The sequence below is a fragment of the Monodon monoceros genome, unplaced genomic scaffold (genome assembly GCF_005190385.1).
Source record: "Monodon monoceros isolate NGI ecotype Baffin Bay Population unplaced genomic scaffold, NGI_Narwhal_1 Super_Scaffold_1, whole genome shotgun sequence".
Taxonomy (NCBI): Eukaryota; Metazoa; Chordata; class Mammalia; order Artiodactyla; family Monodontidae; genus Monodon; species Monodon monoceros.
Window position 1 is genome coordinate 13,165,235 of NW_021703765.1, and position 18,463 is coordinate 13,183,697.

At 37.5% G+C, this 18,463-nt stretch overlaps 1 protein-coding gene across 2 annotated transcripts in view; it reads left to right on the plus strand.

Annotated features, from left to right (window-relative positions):
* Positions 1–18,463, plus strand: part of PIGN (phosphatidylinositol glycan anchor biosynthesis class N) — a 110,994-nt gene that overhangs the window by 75,845 nt on the left and 16,686 nt on the right. For both annotated transcript variants that reach the window (XM_029232635.1, XM_029232629.1), the window contains 5 exons: positions 1,903–1,958; positions 2,254–2,329; positions 3,527–3,600; positions 7,180–7,222; positions 9,759–9,811. In XM_029232635.1, the coding sequence (XP_029088468.1) occupies positions 1,903–1,958; positions 2,254–2,329; positions 3,527–3,600; positions 7,180–7,222; positions 9,759–9,811 (302 nt within the window). The remainder of the gene's footprint in view (positions 1–1,902; positions 1,959–2,253; positions 2,330–3,526; positions 3,601–7,179; positions 7,223–9,758; positions 9,812–18,463) is intronic.

Consider the following 18,463-nt stretch of genomic DNA (forward strand, 5'->3'; position numbering starts at 1 on the left):
TCAGTTTTACTTGACCACTCTTACAACATTCAACTCAATTGATTTTTCTCTTTCTTTTCCCTTGACATCCAGAACATGATCCAGGTTCTCTTCTCAGGTTTTTACACCATCTCTGTTCTCCTTCATGGAAACTTACTCTTCCTTTGCTCTTGAACCATGTATGTTTTTCTCCAAGCTCTATCATTAACCTTCTCCTCTAATTGTGCCTGGGTAATGTCATCCTCTCCTATAGCTTTGACTGACGCCTCTGTACAAACAACTCTAAGATCTTCTTCTCCAGCCCTGACCTCTCTGAGCTTAAGAGTCATATGTCCAACGTCCTGCTGGGCATCACCAGATATATGTCCACACTGACTAATGACTGCCCACCCCTCTCCAAAATCACTCTCTGCCAGGTCTCATCTCATTTAATGGCATCGCCATGCTCCCAGCTACCCAGGGCATCAAACTTGTCATATTTAACAACTCCCTGTCCAGTTTTAAAGTTCCATGGTCTCCCCTCCTTCTCCATTTCCACTCTAACCACACTGGTTCAGACTTTCCTTGTCCCCAACATAGACTACTGAGAGCTTCCTAACTGAATTTCCTGCCTCTAATTATTTGTATCCCTGATCCAAATATCTCACTGTTATTGGTATTTCTTATTTGTATTACTCACCTAAAATTCTTGCCAGCTCTTCATTGTCTCCACAATAAAGTTCAAGGTTTTTTATTAATATGCCACCCATCTGCATTTCTTGCTTCATCTTTCACTGTACCCTTCAATAAACGCTCAGCTTCTATCACACCTGTTGACTGTTTCTTGACTACATCATTTTATTTATTTTTTTCTTTTGTCTGCACTGGGTGGCATGTGGGATCTTAGTTCCCTGACCAGGGATTGAACCCTGCACCCCCTGCGTTGGAAGCATGGAGTCTTAACCACTGGATCGCTAGGGAAGTCCTTGACTACATCATTTATTTCCCACTGTTTACCCTTAAATTCATCTTATATACTTCTACATATCATCATAATCTTAGTCACCATATGAGCACTTTAAACTATTTTATTTATATTTATATTCTTAGTGCCTAGCTCTGCCTCTGACATGTACTAGATGATAAATCTTGCTTGGTTAGTTGACTGGTTGAATGCATGGAACAATTAATATATTTAAGGCTCAAGTTACCAACGCAAATGCCGCTTTTGCACTGAAATTTGCCTTGATTCATACTTCCTTTTTAGTGTGTCTGTACCATTTTTGTGTATGTGTTTATGATAATAAAGTAACTAACATTTATCGAGCCCTTTCAGTGGGCCAGGCACTATTTTAAATACTTTACTAGCAGTAAGTTCTTAGACCCCAATATAATTAATACCTACTTTTTATTACTGCACTATTACAAATGTAAGTTTAAGAAATGTCAAAAAGATGTTTACTCTTTCTCATTCTCTATTGAATTATTTTAAAACATGATATCTTATTTCTTCCTAGGCCTTTCAAAGAACCTGGCACGTTTCACACGTAGTGGGCACACAGCGAGCATGTATGAAATGAAATCGTCGTATTTCAGCTGAAAATGTCTATCGCTTTTTTTTTTAATCATTAGCAGCCAACTACAAATAACAGTAATCCAACTGTTTATGTTAGAGGCAAGGAAAATAGTAACCTTCCCAAGGTTACTAGTGACAAGGATGACCTCCCATGCCTCGTTGTTCTTAGTACATTGCTTGTTCAGTCTGCTTCTTTCCAAATGCATTCACAAGGAGATACAATGGAACACTCATTTACAACAATTTATGATCAAATGTACAAGTAGAAAAGCAAATTACCCTCATGGTAGAATAGGTATATCTTTTCTCAATGAAAAAGAACTTTTATGAATTCTGACTTGTTTTGGCATTTCCTTAACTCTATTTAGGTTTTCTTCTTAATGACAGCCTTTTTTGGAACTGGGAATATAGCTTCTATTAACAGGTAATTTAAAATAAAAACAGCATATGTATAACCAGAAAATAATACAAATAGGGATTTTGTTCTGTACCTTGCTTTTTACACTGAAGGATGTATTTTGAAAATTGGTATGTATGGGCACATACAAGTCTATCTCATTTGTTTTACTGATTTTATAATAGTTCTTGAGACAATGTATACTTGTGCTTTAGTAAGAGTAGGTTTCAGAAAATTAGTTTAAACATGCTTTTTAGAAGAACGTTCTTTTAAAGTTACAATGTGAATTCTAAACTCCGTTTTCTTTTTGTTGATTCCTTAGCTTTGATCTTGCCTCTGTCTATTGCTTTCTGACTGTGTTTAGCCCTTACATGATGGGAGCCCTGATGATGTGGAAGGTTGGTTTTCTTATTTTCTTAAGATATTGATTTATAAGATTATGAACTCATTGTGACAATTAAGATTATGTAACATGTGACATTAAGATTATAAAGTGACAGAGTTAAGTCGCATGGAAAGAAGATACCTTCTCAGACACTGTTGAATGGGAAGTCAGACACTTTAGCTTTTACTTCAAAATATAGTTAATCTTTTTACTTTACTCCTAAGCCCATTTAACTTCAAAAAAGTAGAGAGGCTGTTAGTCCCAGGAAGTCCTATCAAAGGTGATTAAAGCCTGTGGGGAGTGAAGGGTGGATCAAAACTGCCTAGCTCCTCAAGATCAAAGGCTCCCCGAACTGATGTTCCCCACCCCCAAGACTGCCAACATGTTATCATTTTTTCTCATAACCCCTGTACTTAGAACTGATTTATTCATTCAATAAATATGTCATTGAAGGCTTATGAGCACCAGCTGGGTACTGAGGGTTCTAAGACAATGACAAATTATCAGCTTTCCAAGGGTTCAGACTCTCCAATAGAATGTAATTCATGCTCTTTCCCTTTTTCTCTAGGATCATTAAGCTTGTCTTATTCCCTCTACCATAGTGCCTGGCACATTTTATGTACTTCGTTTATATTTGTTTAAATAAAGGAACTAATATCTAATGTGTATTTTTTTTAATTGGTCATTGGAAAGCAGTATCTCAAAATATTAACAGTGTTATGTCTGGATTATAGATTTTTCAACCAGTGTAAATTTTATTATACCTTTCTCCATTTTTTTTTTACAGAGTATGAATTTTATAATCAGAAATAAATTAGTATAAAAATAAAACAACAGCAAGCAATGGTAGAGCAGCTAAATCATGTTAATAGAGTTGTAGTATCAAATAACCAGATGAGTTCAGGGATCTGTGAATCAAATCATCAGGCTCCATAGTTGATTTGATTTGGGTCATTAATTATTATACTGAGTTAAATAGAACAAAAATTTGGAATAGGCTTTATTTGAAATATTTGTTGTTATCTTTTATACTACAAATGCTGTTGATATGGATTTTTAAATCCGTTTTCGTCACCATTCTGTATGTCATTGGTATCACAGTTTTATTTCAGCATTGGCTTTTCACCAATACAGACAAACTTTGAGAAATTGAAATATTTCTTCAAATGCTACAGCTACCCATGGCATCATTTGTTGTTCTTTTAAACAGATTTTAATCCCCTTTGCTCTTGTGATGTGTGCTTTTGAAGCTGTTCAGTTAACTACCCAGTTATCATCAAAAAGGTAAGATGAATGTTTAAGAAACATTGAATTTGTTAGTTTTTAGGAAATGAGAGTTAACACTTGAGGGTATTTTGTGTGATTGCTATTAAGACACAGTAACATAGATTTATTATAAAAATGAGAAAAAAATGTTTCACCCTTTTAGTCAGAATTCAGTTGTCATGAGAGGAAATTAGTTGATTAGAGCCTCTAGCAGAATAATATGCTTTCTCAACAATAAAATGTTATTAGAATATTATTCAAGCTAGAGAGGAGCCCCCCTAGAAAACTATAAAATATAAACGTTAAATTCTTGTAGTTAATAACTTGTATTGTAGATATAACTGTGCCTACAAACTCCAAGGGATATCATTCTGCTTTCTTTTGGATTATTTCTTAAATGTGTATTAGACAAATGTGTTAACATTATATCATTTTACATGGCTTGAAATTAACTTCTAGATGTCAGTAATTTACATAGTTTCTTAGTCTTGATTTCTACACTTTTGGCAAATGGAATGGGAAGTATCCTTTCTGAGTTTCTAGGAATTTCTGGAGCAGTCAGTGTTAAGCAATCGAGAAGCTGTCAACTCAACTATTTGCTTTTTGGACGCAATGAAATTGTGTCATCAGCACAGGACTGATCAGCCTCTCTGAAAGACACGAGATAAATGTGTAGCTTCTTAGCAGTTTTGTTATTCTTGAATCAAACTGGAATATTCAATGCTGAAAGAAATAACTAATATTAGCATAAATTTGCATGTTCTTCTTGATGAATTTAAGCTAGAACCAAGTGTAGCATATTATTATGTATTTGCCATAATAATAATAAGAAGAAGGTTTTCTTGCACTATTTAAAAATAGTAGAAATCTCATTTCTAGACTAATTTAGTATATTTTTGCAGGATATTTACATGAATTTAACATTAAAAGCATTTATACCTTGTCAATACCACATAGAAGATACTTAGATGCAATTAAAAAAAAAACTAGTAAGTGACGTGTACTTTCTCACATCTCTGTTAACAGATGCAAGTTTTTAGAAGGGCTTTTAATTAAAGTTTAAGAAGAGCTGGGGATATGTGGGGTGAGAAGTAGAAGGCTCATCAAAATGTGTGTGTATATGTGTGCGTGTATTTGTGTGTGTGTGTGTGTGTGTGTGTGTAGTAATTTTAACCTGAGACTAGTACGATGAAAAACTAAATACAAAGGGAGAGTTTTAGTTTTGTTCGTTTAGTATTTAGTTTGTTTAGTATTTAGTTTTTCTACAACGAAAAACTAAATACAAAGGGAGAGAACTGAGGCAAAGATGACAAAGTTGTGGCTTTATAAATGTCTTCTCTTTTGACCTTTAAACCTTTACAAGTCACTGACATTCCCCCCTAATATAACACTGACCCCTCAAACTTAACATGTCGTACATTGAACCCAGCAATTCCCTTTCTTCCTGTTGAACTGTAGCTGCTCATCCTGTTTTCTTTTTCTAATCAGTCGCACAAGCCCAAATCCATCCATCCCTCATTGCCAAATCCACTCGCTACATGTCACTGTTATCGTCTCTTCTTTCTATTCACATTTTCAGTCACCTCCACGAACCCACTATCATCAGTCATCTTCAGGGGCCTCTTAGCTGATCTCCCTGCTTTTACTCCTGTCCTCCTACAGTTATTATCCATACAACGGACAGAGGAGCCTTTAAAACCTTCCAATGGCTTCTTGTCACAACTAGGAAAAATTCTAAAGTCCTAATTATGGCGTAAATGGCCCCATGTGATCTGGCCCCTGTATATCTATCTCTCCAACCTTATTTCCCACAACTCTTGTGCTAGCACACTCTGCTTAAAGCTGACCCTCTTGCTGTTCTTCAAATACACCATGCACGTTTTCACCTCATGCCCTTTGTACGTTCCACACTCTCTCTACCTGCAGTGCTCTTTACTCATATAGTTTCATGGTTCACTCTGTTCACACAGGTCTCTACTTAAATGTCTTGTCCTCATAGAGGTCTCCCCCGATCAATTGACTTTTCTTCCTGACATTTAACACCACCTGACATTTTATTGTTATTACAAACATTCTATTTATTATTTGTCTCCCTGAGTAGATGGTAGGCTCTGTTCACCAATGTTTTACCAGCAACAAGAACAGTGGCTGTCATACAATAGAAACTGAAAACCTATGTGCTAAATTAGTGGTAGAAGTTATCAGCACAAAATAAAACTGGAAATAGCTACTACTACACATTGTGACATTTCTTTTATACACAAGACTGACTTAAGAACGTCCCCCTTTTGGTTCCATAGAGCACTAAAATTTGACCCAGGAAAAATTAGACTTGGTAGAAACAACAACAAATAACACTGTAAAAAGGTAAAACCACCCAGAGTAAAATCTATAACTGACAAAATAATGATGAAGAAGCAAAAAATTAAAAATAGTGACATCACCAAATGCTGCGGAAGATGCAAAGAAATTGCTCTCAGACGTTGCTGGTGGGAATGTAAAATAGTACAACTACTCTGAAAAGAGTTATCCAGTTTCACATGAAACTGCGCAAACAACATAATCCAGTAACTGCACTCGGCTATTTTTCCTAGAGAAATGAAAACTTGTGTTTGCACAAAAACTGTACACAAATGTTTATAGCAGCTTATTTGTAATAGCCATAAAGTGGAAACCACCCTGATGTCCTTTGGTGCTTGAATGGTTAAACAAACTGTGGTATAATGGCAATAAAAAGGAGCAAACTATTGATACACACAGAACCTTAGATGAATCTCAAGAGAATTGTGCTGAGTGAAAAAGGCAATCCCAAAATGTTATAAGTGATTCAAATGATTCCACTTGTACAACACTCCTGAAATAACAAAATTATACAAACAGAGAACAGATTAGTGGTTTCCAGGGACTGGGGATTAGACAGAGAGTAAGCAAGAGGAGGATAGATGTAGCTATAAAAGAGTATCATGAAGGATCCTTGTGATGATGGAAACATTCTGTATCTTGATAGAATCAATGTCAGTATCCTGGTTGTGATATTGTGCTATAGTTTTGTAAGATGTTACCAGTGGGGGAAACTGGGCAGAGGGTACATGGGTTCCCTCTATATCATTTCTTGCAGTTGCATGTGAATCCATAATTATCTAAAATAAAAACTTTAATTTAAAAAATCATAATTCATGTCCCTTTCTTTTTTAAATTTTATTTATTTATTTTTTTACACAGCAGGTTCTTATTAGTCATCAGTTTTATACACATCAGTGTATACATGTCAATCCCAATCTCCCAGTTCATCACACCACCCCCACCACCCCGCCACTGTCGCCCCTTGGTGTCCATACGTTTGTTCTCTATCATGTCCCTTTCATACCATTGAAATAAATATTCAAAGTGTTAAATAACATTTTTGAAGTCTAGCCCATCACTGTGGGACAGTAGTCCATGATAATGTGAAAAGAGCCTTTGTCAAATGTAGTATTTTCAGAAGCAGGAATACTAATAACAGAATGTTAGATTATTTGATTATTTTCATTTTGATTTTAATGTGCTTTTAAAATGTGTCTGCAGTATTACATGTGTTTTTTCTTTATTTTTTTCCAGTCTTTTTCTCATAGTTATCAACATATCAGACATCATGGCTTTGGTAAGGCATTACTGGATATTCAATATAAATAAGATTGACAAGCTAAACAATGAGTTGATTTATATATATATATATATATATATATATTAATTTATTTATTTATGTACGTTTGGCTGCATTGGGTCTTCGTTGCTGTGCGCAGGCTTTCTCTAGTTGCAGTGAGCGGGGGCTACTCTTTGTTGCGGTGCGCGGGCTTCTCATTGCGGTGGCTTCTTTTGTTGTGGAGCACGGGCTCTAGGTGTGCGAGCTTCAGTCGTTGTGGCACGCAGGCTCAGTAGTTGTGACTTGCGGGCTCTAGAGCTCAGGCTCAGTAGTTGTGGCGCACAGGCCTAGTTGCTCTGTGGCACGTGGGATCTTCCTGGACCAGGGCTCGAACCCGTGTCCCCTGCATTGGCAGGCAGATTCTCAACCACCGTGCCACCAGGGAAGTCCCCCAATGAGTTGATTTAATCAAGTGAAATATGAATGCATTTCTGTACGTGAACTCTTTACATACTGAGTTATAAGTGCTGGCATAATTTACACATAAATTACTTTCTTTTTATATGACCTATAATGTGGTAAGAGTGCTCTTCTTAGAGTGTCAGAAATCTTCTAACTTGATTTATTAGAATCTGTCACTTTATACATAGCCTTCAATGGTACATTGTATTTGAAATGAAACTTCCATAGGAAGTTAACAGAAAAAGCTAACTTTAGGTTTAGGTAATATACCATTTTCCTACTTGAAATGCTGATTTTTAACCATTTTGTCAGATTGAAAAAGAAAGGAAAAAAGAGGGGAGGAGGAAGGGAAGGAACGAAAGAGGGAACAGAGTGGGATGATGTTATCAAGATGCTAGCTCTAATAATGAGTTCTAGTGCGGAACAGGTAGGTGGGCCTCTAGTATGTAATGTATTAACAAAAAGAACCCATTTTACACGTGCAAGTTCAGGAGGGTTCCCCAAACTACCCTAAGGTTTGATAATTCACTAGATGGACTCACAGAATTCACTGAAGACTGTTATATCCACAAGTGTGGCTTATTATAGGGAAAGGAGACAGATTAAAATCAGCCAAGGGAAGAAATGCAGAGGGCAGAGTCCAGAAGGGGTCCAGATGTGGAGGTTTGGCCATACTCTCCCCGTGAAGCTGGGACAGCCGTGCTCTACCGGCAGCGATGCGTGACAGTGCACATGGAGTACTGCCAGCCAGGCTCACCAGAACCTCGATGTCCAGGCTTTTTATTGGAGCCCAATCGTATATTGTTCCCATGGCTAACCTTTAATCTCCAGTCCTTCTAGAGGTAGAACTGATAACACACGGCCCAAAGCCCTGAACATAAATCACATTATTAGACTGTCCAGTGGCTGAGGTCCCACAGGCAAAACACTCCTATCAGGCAGGACCTAGTAATCGCCTCCTAGTAGCTGAAGGTAAAGGCCAGACCTCTCTTTAGATAGGGTTAATTCTTCACTACACATCTTGTGCTGGAAGTGCTGAGACACGACTGTTAGGGTAACTTCCCAAATCAGATTCCTAGTCACTTGATTCAGATGAGAACATTTTTATGTTGTATTGAACTGGATATATTTCTGAAATTGACCACACATAATGTTAGAACAAATTAGCTTTCAGTTTTGCTCACAAAGTGGCAAATAGACAAAGACATGTTAACAGAAGAGAATTTAAATTCTCTGATTAATTTTATATGAAGAATCAGACTGCTGAGTTTAACTTAGAGAGCCATGTATGGTCTAAGTTCTGCTTACCTGACTGGCATTGTATCTCTCCTCTCCCTCCTTGTTTCCTCTACCCCAGCCTCACCTTGGACCTGCCAAGCTCTACCTGGACTCTTGATGTTTATAAGTGTTGCTCCCTCTGTCAGAAACAAACTTCTCCCCAGATCTCTCCAACCTCCTCTTTCCTCTGATTCTTACTTGTCGCTTAGATTTTTAGACTTTTTATTGGGACAACCTTCCCTTATTACCCCAGCTGGGGTGTGTGCCCCTTTCTTTGTGCTCCTGTACTTGCCTGTATTTCCAATCATAACACTCATCACACACACACACACACACACACACACACACACACACACACACACATGCCTGATAAATTGACTGAATCAGTCACTAGATTATGAATCTCCTGAAAGAGAGTTTATCTCCAGGACCTAACACAATGATTAGCACATAGTAGGCGATCAGTAAATGTTTGCTGATGAATAGATGATATGGCTTCCTTTCACTGCAGTCTTTGGTATTATCGATACTTAGTGTCTTTTGTGAAAGTTGGCTGGGTTTTCTTCTAGTTATTCAAGATGTCACTTTTGTGCTTATATGATTGAATGGCAATGCTGTTTGTGGCTTTTAAGCTATTGCTCATTTTAGTCCAAGCAAAAATTTCAATAAAGGGCGGATTCTTATTGATTCCAGTCAGATAGTGGTTCTGAGGGGTCAGAAATCTGAAGGACATAATCCTAAAACAAAGTTGCTTTTAGGCTGAATCTACATAGCCTTTGTTTTTAATGAAGCCATATTTTGTTTTATTTTACAGCATTTTTTCTTCTTGATCAAAGATTATGGCAGCTGGCTTGATATTGGAACAAGGTATAGTATATATTCACATAGAATTCTTCAGAGTGCAGTGAAAAATAGTAACTTGGTATCTTAGTATAGAAGACTTCAATTTGATTTTTGAAGTAAGCATAGCAAGTAGCAATTATTTTAAACCTCTGGAGGTGAGACACGTCCCTCCAGTTCTTGGCATTAACACATTATCAGGTGTTTCCTTGGGATGATGTGGGGACAGATGTTAAGTCTGAAAGAAATGCAGGACAGCAGGAAGGTACAAGGAAAACTGCTTGAATCTGGGGTAGATCACTCCAGTGTCTGTGTTCTCATAATCTCTCAATCTCACTCAAGAACAATGAAGCTATTCAAGTTGCAGTGTGAATTTTCTGTGGCAGTTTACATTTCATGTAATCGTCATATGCCTCCTAGAATCTTCGATATGGGAACATGTTAACATGTGATGCCTATAACATTGTTATTTAAAGTATAATCTGAACAAAATGTCAGTTTCCTGTTTATTGTGATTTGAACATCAATGATTGCCATAATCTATTAAATTTCTTCTCTTTGAGGGGAAGAAAGCAAGGTTGATCCTTTTGCCTTTTTGTTTTCAAATGCATTCAGAGATAGAATACATTTTTATAGACTAATTTTATTTCCTTTAGTCAGTATTTGTTCAGCCAGGAATTGTGTAGGTTTGCGTGAGGTACTCGATTACAAGTCCTCTCCTCTGTTCCTACCTCTTAGGCAGCTCAGGCTTGTACCGCCTTGTTATTTATATAGAGGTCTGTCTCCCTTGATAGTCAGCTGATTTGACTCTCTTTCATTCCTTGTGTGCTAGGCACAAAGAGGGTACTCCATAGGTCGTTAATTTTGTTTTCATTAGTCTCTTAAGTTTGAAGCTTAGGGAAAGTTTTAATGTGTCCTTCTCACCAGCCCTCTGATCCCAAAGTGTCCAGGCAGGTAGTAGGTCATCGTATGGGCTTTAAGCCAGAGCTCCTGGGATTGATCTATTTCTGCCACTTTTTAGCTGTAAGACTGACAGCAAGTGACTTAACGTCTCTAATCTCTCTCTGTCTCTTGTCGTTTTGAATGAATTAATCCATCTAAAGCGTTTAGCACAGTGCCTGGCATCAAATAAGCTCCAATAAATGGGAACTATTATTATGTTTTTATCCTTCATAATGTTTCTTGTATTTGAGATACCTCTCCTTATTATCTCCATAATTTGATTAATTTATTTTCATTTTAAACATAGGTCAGAATTTTGTTTGGAAAATATCCTGACAAAATATAGCATTATTACATATGAGACTTTTTATTTTATTCTTAATTATAGCAAAATATACATAATATAAAATTTACCATCTTAACCCTTTTCAAGTGTAGAATTCAGTGGCATTAAGGACATTCACATTGTTGTACAACTATCATTATCATTCCATCTCCATAATGGTTTTCATCTTGCAAAAAACTCCTCATTCCCCATCTCCACCAGCCTTGGCAACCAACATTATAATTTCTGTTTCTATGTATTTGACTACTCTAGGATAGCTCACATAAATTAAATTGTACAGTATTTGCCCTTTTGTGACTGAATTATTTCACTTAGCATAATATATTCAAGGTTTATCCATGTTATAGCATGTGTCAGAATTTCCTTCCTTTTGAAGGCTGTATAATGTTCCATTGTGTACAGACCACATTTTGTTTACCCATTCATCAGTGGACACTTGAGTTGTTTCCCCCTTTTGGCTATTGTGAATAATGCCGCTATAACATGGGTTTGATACTTTTTGATGGGAGAAATTTATATTGGTTTTGGCTCTAAAGAGATATGAAGGAATGAATAGGATATAATTCTCACATGAAAATGTGCATCATTAATTTCTGCACAGCATCATTAATTTATATTACACAAATTAAGGATTTGATTTTCTCTGATTCGCTTGAGGTTTATCTTTACTTGGCAGATTTTTTTCTTCAAAGTACGAATTTCACTGTTATTACCAGTAATATCATGCATAAAACACAAACCATTTTTAAATATCCATGATCTCAATTCAACAGGGCAAATATTTATTGATCACCCGCTATGCACCAGATGAATTTCTGGGGATGAAAAGCACATTCTCAGGCTCTCAGGGAGCTTAAGGTTGGAGGAGGAAACAGACTCATGAGCAGACAATATGGTGCAGTGTGAGAATTTCTAGAATAGTCTCTTGGGTGCTGTGGGGACATTAGTCAGAGTACCTACCTCAGCCTTGCAGGGTAAGGGAAGGCTTGTCAGGAGAGGGACTGTTTAGACACTGCAAGAGTAGCATTTAGAAGAGCGCATTGGGTCACAAGATCTAGGGAGAATGTATAGCATAAATAAAGGCAAAGATCTAATGGCACCTTAAGGAACCACTGATATTTATGGGTAGAGAACAGGAGGTGTGGCAATGAGGCTGAAAGAAGTGGCCAGAAAGGCAGGAGGAAACCAGGTGAGAGTAGTGTGGTGGAAATCAAAAGAACATTCAGGAAGGAGGGAGGTTATTGAGATGTTACAGAGAGAGTAAGTAGGAGAAGACATAAAGACATGCATTGGATTAAACAGTGGGTGATTGATGAGCTTGGCCAGGGACGGTTCAGGGGTAAGATTTAATATTAGACGTCTGCACTGAATCAAATCCATTGATTTCTGGGTGAGGACCACAGACCAAAGATAATCATTTTTCTCCTCTCTACCAAGTCTTCAATAAAATAACAAACCCAGCAAAAGTGAAGAGAATAGAAAAATGACCATCAGCAAACGCAAGTTCAACAAATTCCTAGAAGATGGATAATCCAAGAGAGGAAGAAGCAGCCCAGAATCTATCAGCGAGTGCTGCCAAAGGAAGAGAAAAGCCCACAGGCTCCAGACTCAGTCGCACAGTAATATGGAGCTCAGGAGTGAGGAAGGGGATTAACTGCATGTCTCTCAATCCAGTGATGGTACCAGTGGGCTCTCCATGGCCTCTTTCCTCCTTCCTTCATCCCCACGCAGGAAGTACTACTTTCTGCATTTTACTCCCAGGGAAAAACCAGAGGACACCTGGAAAGAGGCTGAGGAGATGTGAAGAATTTCACTGCTGTGACACATGTGCTTCTACCTCATAGAAAAACTGTCCTCCACTCTAGCATTCATAGCTTCCTTCCACCCCAGCCCAAAGGGCAGAGGCAGGCACCCCTCCTGCTAATCCTGAAACATGACATAGCAATTTTTATTACATACCCACAACTTACTGGCAACTATCCTATATGTGAGTTAGACCTAGAGGAAACCAAGACTTTCTTAAAAACTTAACACTACCCTCTGATTGCTATTCTGAATAGAATAGCAATTCTATTCCTAGATACCTACCCAAGAGAAGGAAAAAATATGTACACAGAAGACTTGTACAGAAATTTTCATAGTAGCTTTATTAATAATAACCAAAATCTGGAAACAACCCAGATGTTTATCAGCACTTGAATGGATAAACAAATTATGCTATATCCATAAAATGGAAAACTACTTATTAATAAAAAAATGAACAACTGATGAACCCAACTACATGGAGGAATCTTAAAATTTTTTTAATGAGTAAAAGAAACCAGGTGCATTAAGAGTACATATTGTATTATATCATTTATGTAAAATTCTAGAACAGACAGAATTAATCTATAGTCACAGAAAGCTGATCAATTGTTGTCTGGGCCTGGGAATTAGGGTAAGCATGCCTATAAATGGGCATGTGGAAACTTTTGGAATGATGGAAGTGTTCTACGTCTTGACTGTGATGATGGTTACATGGGTGAATCATTTGACAATACTCATTTAACCAGATACTTAAAATGGTTTCATTTTCTTATATATAAATTATACTTCAAAGTTGATTCATAAGGAAAAATAGAAGAACTAAAATAACTATCTAAAATTGACATGAGTAGGGTATAGTATAAGTCAGCCAAATCCTCCTCTTGCCTAGCAGAGACTTAATAAATGATGTTTTAAATTGATGCAATGTAAATCAATAAATAGCATCAATAAACAGCAATGTAAAGATACTAATTCATGTCAAGGAGGTAACCACCAGAAGGTCTAAAAAGGGAAGCAGTTAGAGTGGTTGCTTGAGAAGTGGGTAAGAAAGAATGAGGGGTATTACTTTTCATTGTAAGCCTTTCTCCCTTATTTTGCTTTTTTAATGCTGTGTGTATGACTCAGATAAAAGTTAAAGGGAAGCCCTGAACCAAGATGGCAGAGTAGAAGGACATGCTCTCACTCTCTCTGTGAGAGCACCGGAATCACAACTAGCTTCTGGACAATCATCGACAGGAAGACACTGGAACTCACCAAAAAAAGATACTCCACATCTAAAGACAAAGGAGAAGCAACAATGAGATGGTAGGAGGGACGCAATCACAGTAAAATCAAATCCCATAACTGCTGGGCGGGTGACTCACAGACTGGAGAACACTTATACCACAGAAGTCAACCCACTGGAGTGAAGGTTCTGAGCCCCACATCAGGCTTCCTAACCTGGGGGTCCAGCAATGGGAGGAGGAATTCCTAGAGAATCAGACTTTGAAGGCTAGCGGGATTTGATTGTGGGACTTTGACAGGACTGGGGGAAACAGAGACTCCACTCTTGGAGGGCACACACAAAATAGTGTGCACATCGGGACCCAGGGGAAGGAGCAGTGAACCCAGGGGAGACTGAACCAGACCTACCTGCTAGTGTTTGAGGGTCTCCTGCAGAGGTGGGGGGTGGCTGTGGCTCACTGTGGGGACAAGGACACTGGCAGCAGAAGTTCTGGGAAGTGCTCCCTGGCATGAGCCCTCCCAGAGTCTGTCATTAGCCCCACCAAAGAGCCCAAGTAGGCTCCAGTGTTGGGCTGCCTCAGGCCAAACAACCAACAGGGAGGGAACCCAGCCCCAGCCATGAGCAGTCAAGTGGATTAAAGTTTTACTGAGCTCTGCCCACCAGAGCAAAAGTCAGCTCTACCCACCACCAGTCCCTCCCATCAGGAAACTTGCACAACCCTCTTAAATAGCCTTATACACCAGAGGGCAGACAGAAGAAGCAAGAAGAACTACATTCCTGCAGCCTGTGGAACAAAAACCACATTCACAGAAAGATAGACAACATGAAAAGGCAGAGGGCTATGTACCAGATGAAGGAACAAGATAAAACCCCAGAAAAACAACTAAATGAAGTGGAGATAGGCAGCCTTCCAGAAAAAGAATTCAGAATAATGATAATGAAGATGATCCAGGACCTCGGAAAAAGAATGGAGGCAAAGATTGAGAAGACGCAAGAAATGTTTAACAAAGACCTAGAAGAATTAAAGACAAACAGAGATGAACAATACAGTAACTGAAATGAAAACTACACTAGAAGGAATCAATAGCACAATAACTGAGGCAGAAGAATGGATAAGTGACCTGGAAGACAGAATGGTGGAATTCACTGCTGCAGAACAGAATAAAGAAAAAGGAATGAAAAGAGATGACAGCCTAAGAGACCTCTGGGACAACATTAAACCCAACAGCATTCGCATTATAGGGGTCCCAGAAGGAGAAGAGAGAGAGAAAGGACCAGAGGAAATATTTGAAGAGATTATAGTCAAAAACTTCCCTATCATGAGAAAGGAAATAGCCACCCAAGTCCAGGAAGCACAGTGAGTCCCATACAGGATAAACCCAAGGAGAAACACGCCAAGACACATAGTAATCAAATTGGCAAAAATTAAAGACAAAGAAAAATTATTGCAAGCAGCAAGGGAAGAACGACAAATAACATACAAGGGAACTCCCATAAGGTTAACAGCTGATTTCTCAGCAGAAACTCTACAAGCCAGAAGGGAGTGGCATGATATACTTAAAGTGATGAAAGAGAAGAACCTACAACCAAGATTACTCTACCCGGCAAGGATCTCATTCAGATTTGATGGAGAAATTAAAACCTTTACAGACAAGCAGAAGCTAAGAGAATTCAGCACCACCAAACCAGCTCTACAACAAATGCTAAAGGAACTTCTCTAAGTGGGAGACACAAGAGAAGAAAAGAACCTACAAAAACAAACCCAGAACAATTAAGAAAGTGGTCATAGGAACATACAGATCAATAATTACCTTAAACGTGAATGGATTAAATGCTCCAACCAAAAGACACAGGCTTGCTGAATGGATACAAAAACAAGACCCATACATATGCTGTCTACAAGAGACCCACTTCAGACCTAGAGACACGTACAGACTGAAAGTGAGGGGATGGAAAAAGATATTCCATGCAAATGGAAATCAAAAGAAAGCTGGAGTAGCAATACTCATATCAGATAAAATAGACTTTAAAATAAAGAATATTACAGGAGACAAGGAGGGACACTACATAATGATCAAGGGATCAATCCAAGAAGAAGATATAACAATTATAAATATATATGCATCCAACATAGGAGCACCTCAATACATAAAGCAACTGCTAACAGCTGTAAAAGAGGAAATAGTAACACAATAATAGTGGGGGACTTTAACACCTCACTTACACCAATGGACAGATCATCCAAAATGAAAATAAATAAGGAAACACAAGCTTTAAATGACACAATAAACCATATAGATTTAATTGATATTTATAGGACATTCCATCCGAAAACAGCAGATTACACTTTCTTCTCAAGTGTGCACGGAACATTTTCCAGGATAGATCACATCTTGGGTCACAAATCAAGCCTTGGTAAATTTAAGAAAATTGAAATCATATCAAGCATCTTTTCTGACCACAATTCTATGAGATTAGAAATGAATTACAGGGAAAAATACGTAAAAAATACAAACACATGGAGGCTAAACAACATGTTACTAAATAACCAAGAGATCACTGAAGAAATCAAAGAGGAAATCAAAAAACACCTAGAGACAAATGACAATGAAAACATGACGATCCAAAACCAATGGGATGCAGCAAAAGCAGTTCTAAGAGGGAAGTTTATAGCTATACAAGCCTACCTCAAGAATCAAGAAAAATCTCAAATAAACAATCTAACCTTACACCTAAAGCAATTAGAGAAAGAAGAACAAAGAAAACCCAAAGTTAGCAGAAGGAAAGAAATCATAAAGATCAGAGCAGAAATAAATAGAAACAAAGAAAACAGTAGCAAAGATCAATAAAACTAAAAGCTGGTTCTTTGAGAAGATAAAATTGATAAACCATTAGCCAGACTCATCAAGAAAAAGAGGGAGAGGACTCAAATCAATAAAATTAGAAATGAAAAAGGAGTAGTTACAACAGACATCACAGAAATACAAAGCATCCTAAGAGACTACTACAGGCAACTCTATGACAATAAAATGGACAACCTGGAAGAAATGGACAAATTTTTAGAAAGGTATACCTTCCAAGACTGAACCAGGAAGAAATAGAAAATATTAACAGACCAATCACAAGTAATGAAATTGAAACTGTGATTAAAAATCTTTCAAAAACAAAAGTCCAAGACCAGATGGCTTCACAGGTGAATTCTATCAAACATTTAGAGAAGAGCTAACACCCATCCTTCTCAAACTCTTCCAAAAAATTGCAGAGGAAGGAACACTCCCAAACTCACTCTATGAGGCCACCATCACCCTGATACCAAAACCAGACAAAGGTACTACAAAAAAAGAAAATTACAGACCAATATCATTGATGAATATAGATGCAAAAATCCTCAACAAAACACTAGCAAACAGAATCCAACAACACATTAAAAGGATCATAAACCATGATCAAGTGGGATTAATCCCAGGGATGCAAGGATTCTTCAATATACACAAATCAATCAATGTGATACACCATATTAACAAATTGAAGAAGAAAAACCATATGATCATCTCAATAGATGCAGAAAAAGCTTTTGGCAAAATTCAACACCCATTTATGATAAAAACTCTCCAGAAAGTGGGCATAGAGGGAACCTACCTCAACATAATAAAGGCCATATACGACAAACCCACAGCAAACATCACTCTCATTGCTGAAAAACTGAAAGCATTTCCTCTAAGGTCAGGAACAAGACAAGGATGTCTACTCTCACCACTATTATTCAACATAGTTTTGGAAGTCCTAGCCATGGCAATCAGAGAAGAAGAAGAAATAAAAGGAATACAAATTGGAAAAGAAGAAGTAAAAGTGTCACTGTTTGCAGATGACATGATACTATACATGGAGAATCCTAAAGATGCCACCAGAAAACTACTAGAGCTAATCAATGAATTTGGTAAAGTTGCAGGATACAAAATTAATGCACAGAAATCTCTTGCATTCCTATACACTAATGATGAAAAATGTGAAAGAGAAATTAAGGAAACACTCCTATTTACATTGCAATGAAAAGAATAAAATACCTAGGAATAAATCTACCTAGGGAGACAAAAGGCCTGTATGCAGAAAACTATAAGACACTGATGAAAGAAATTAAAGATGATACCAACAGATGGAGAGATATACCATGTTCTTGGATTGGAAGAATCAATATTGTGAAAATGACTCTACTACCCAAAGCAATCTACAGATTCAATGCAATCCCTATCAAATTACCAAAGGCAGTTTTTATGGAACTAGAACAAAAAATCTTAAAATTTATATGGAGATACAAAAGACCCCGAATAGCCAGAGCAGTCTTGAGGGAAAAAAAGGAGCT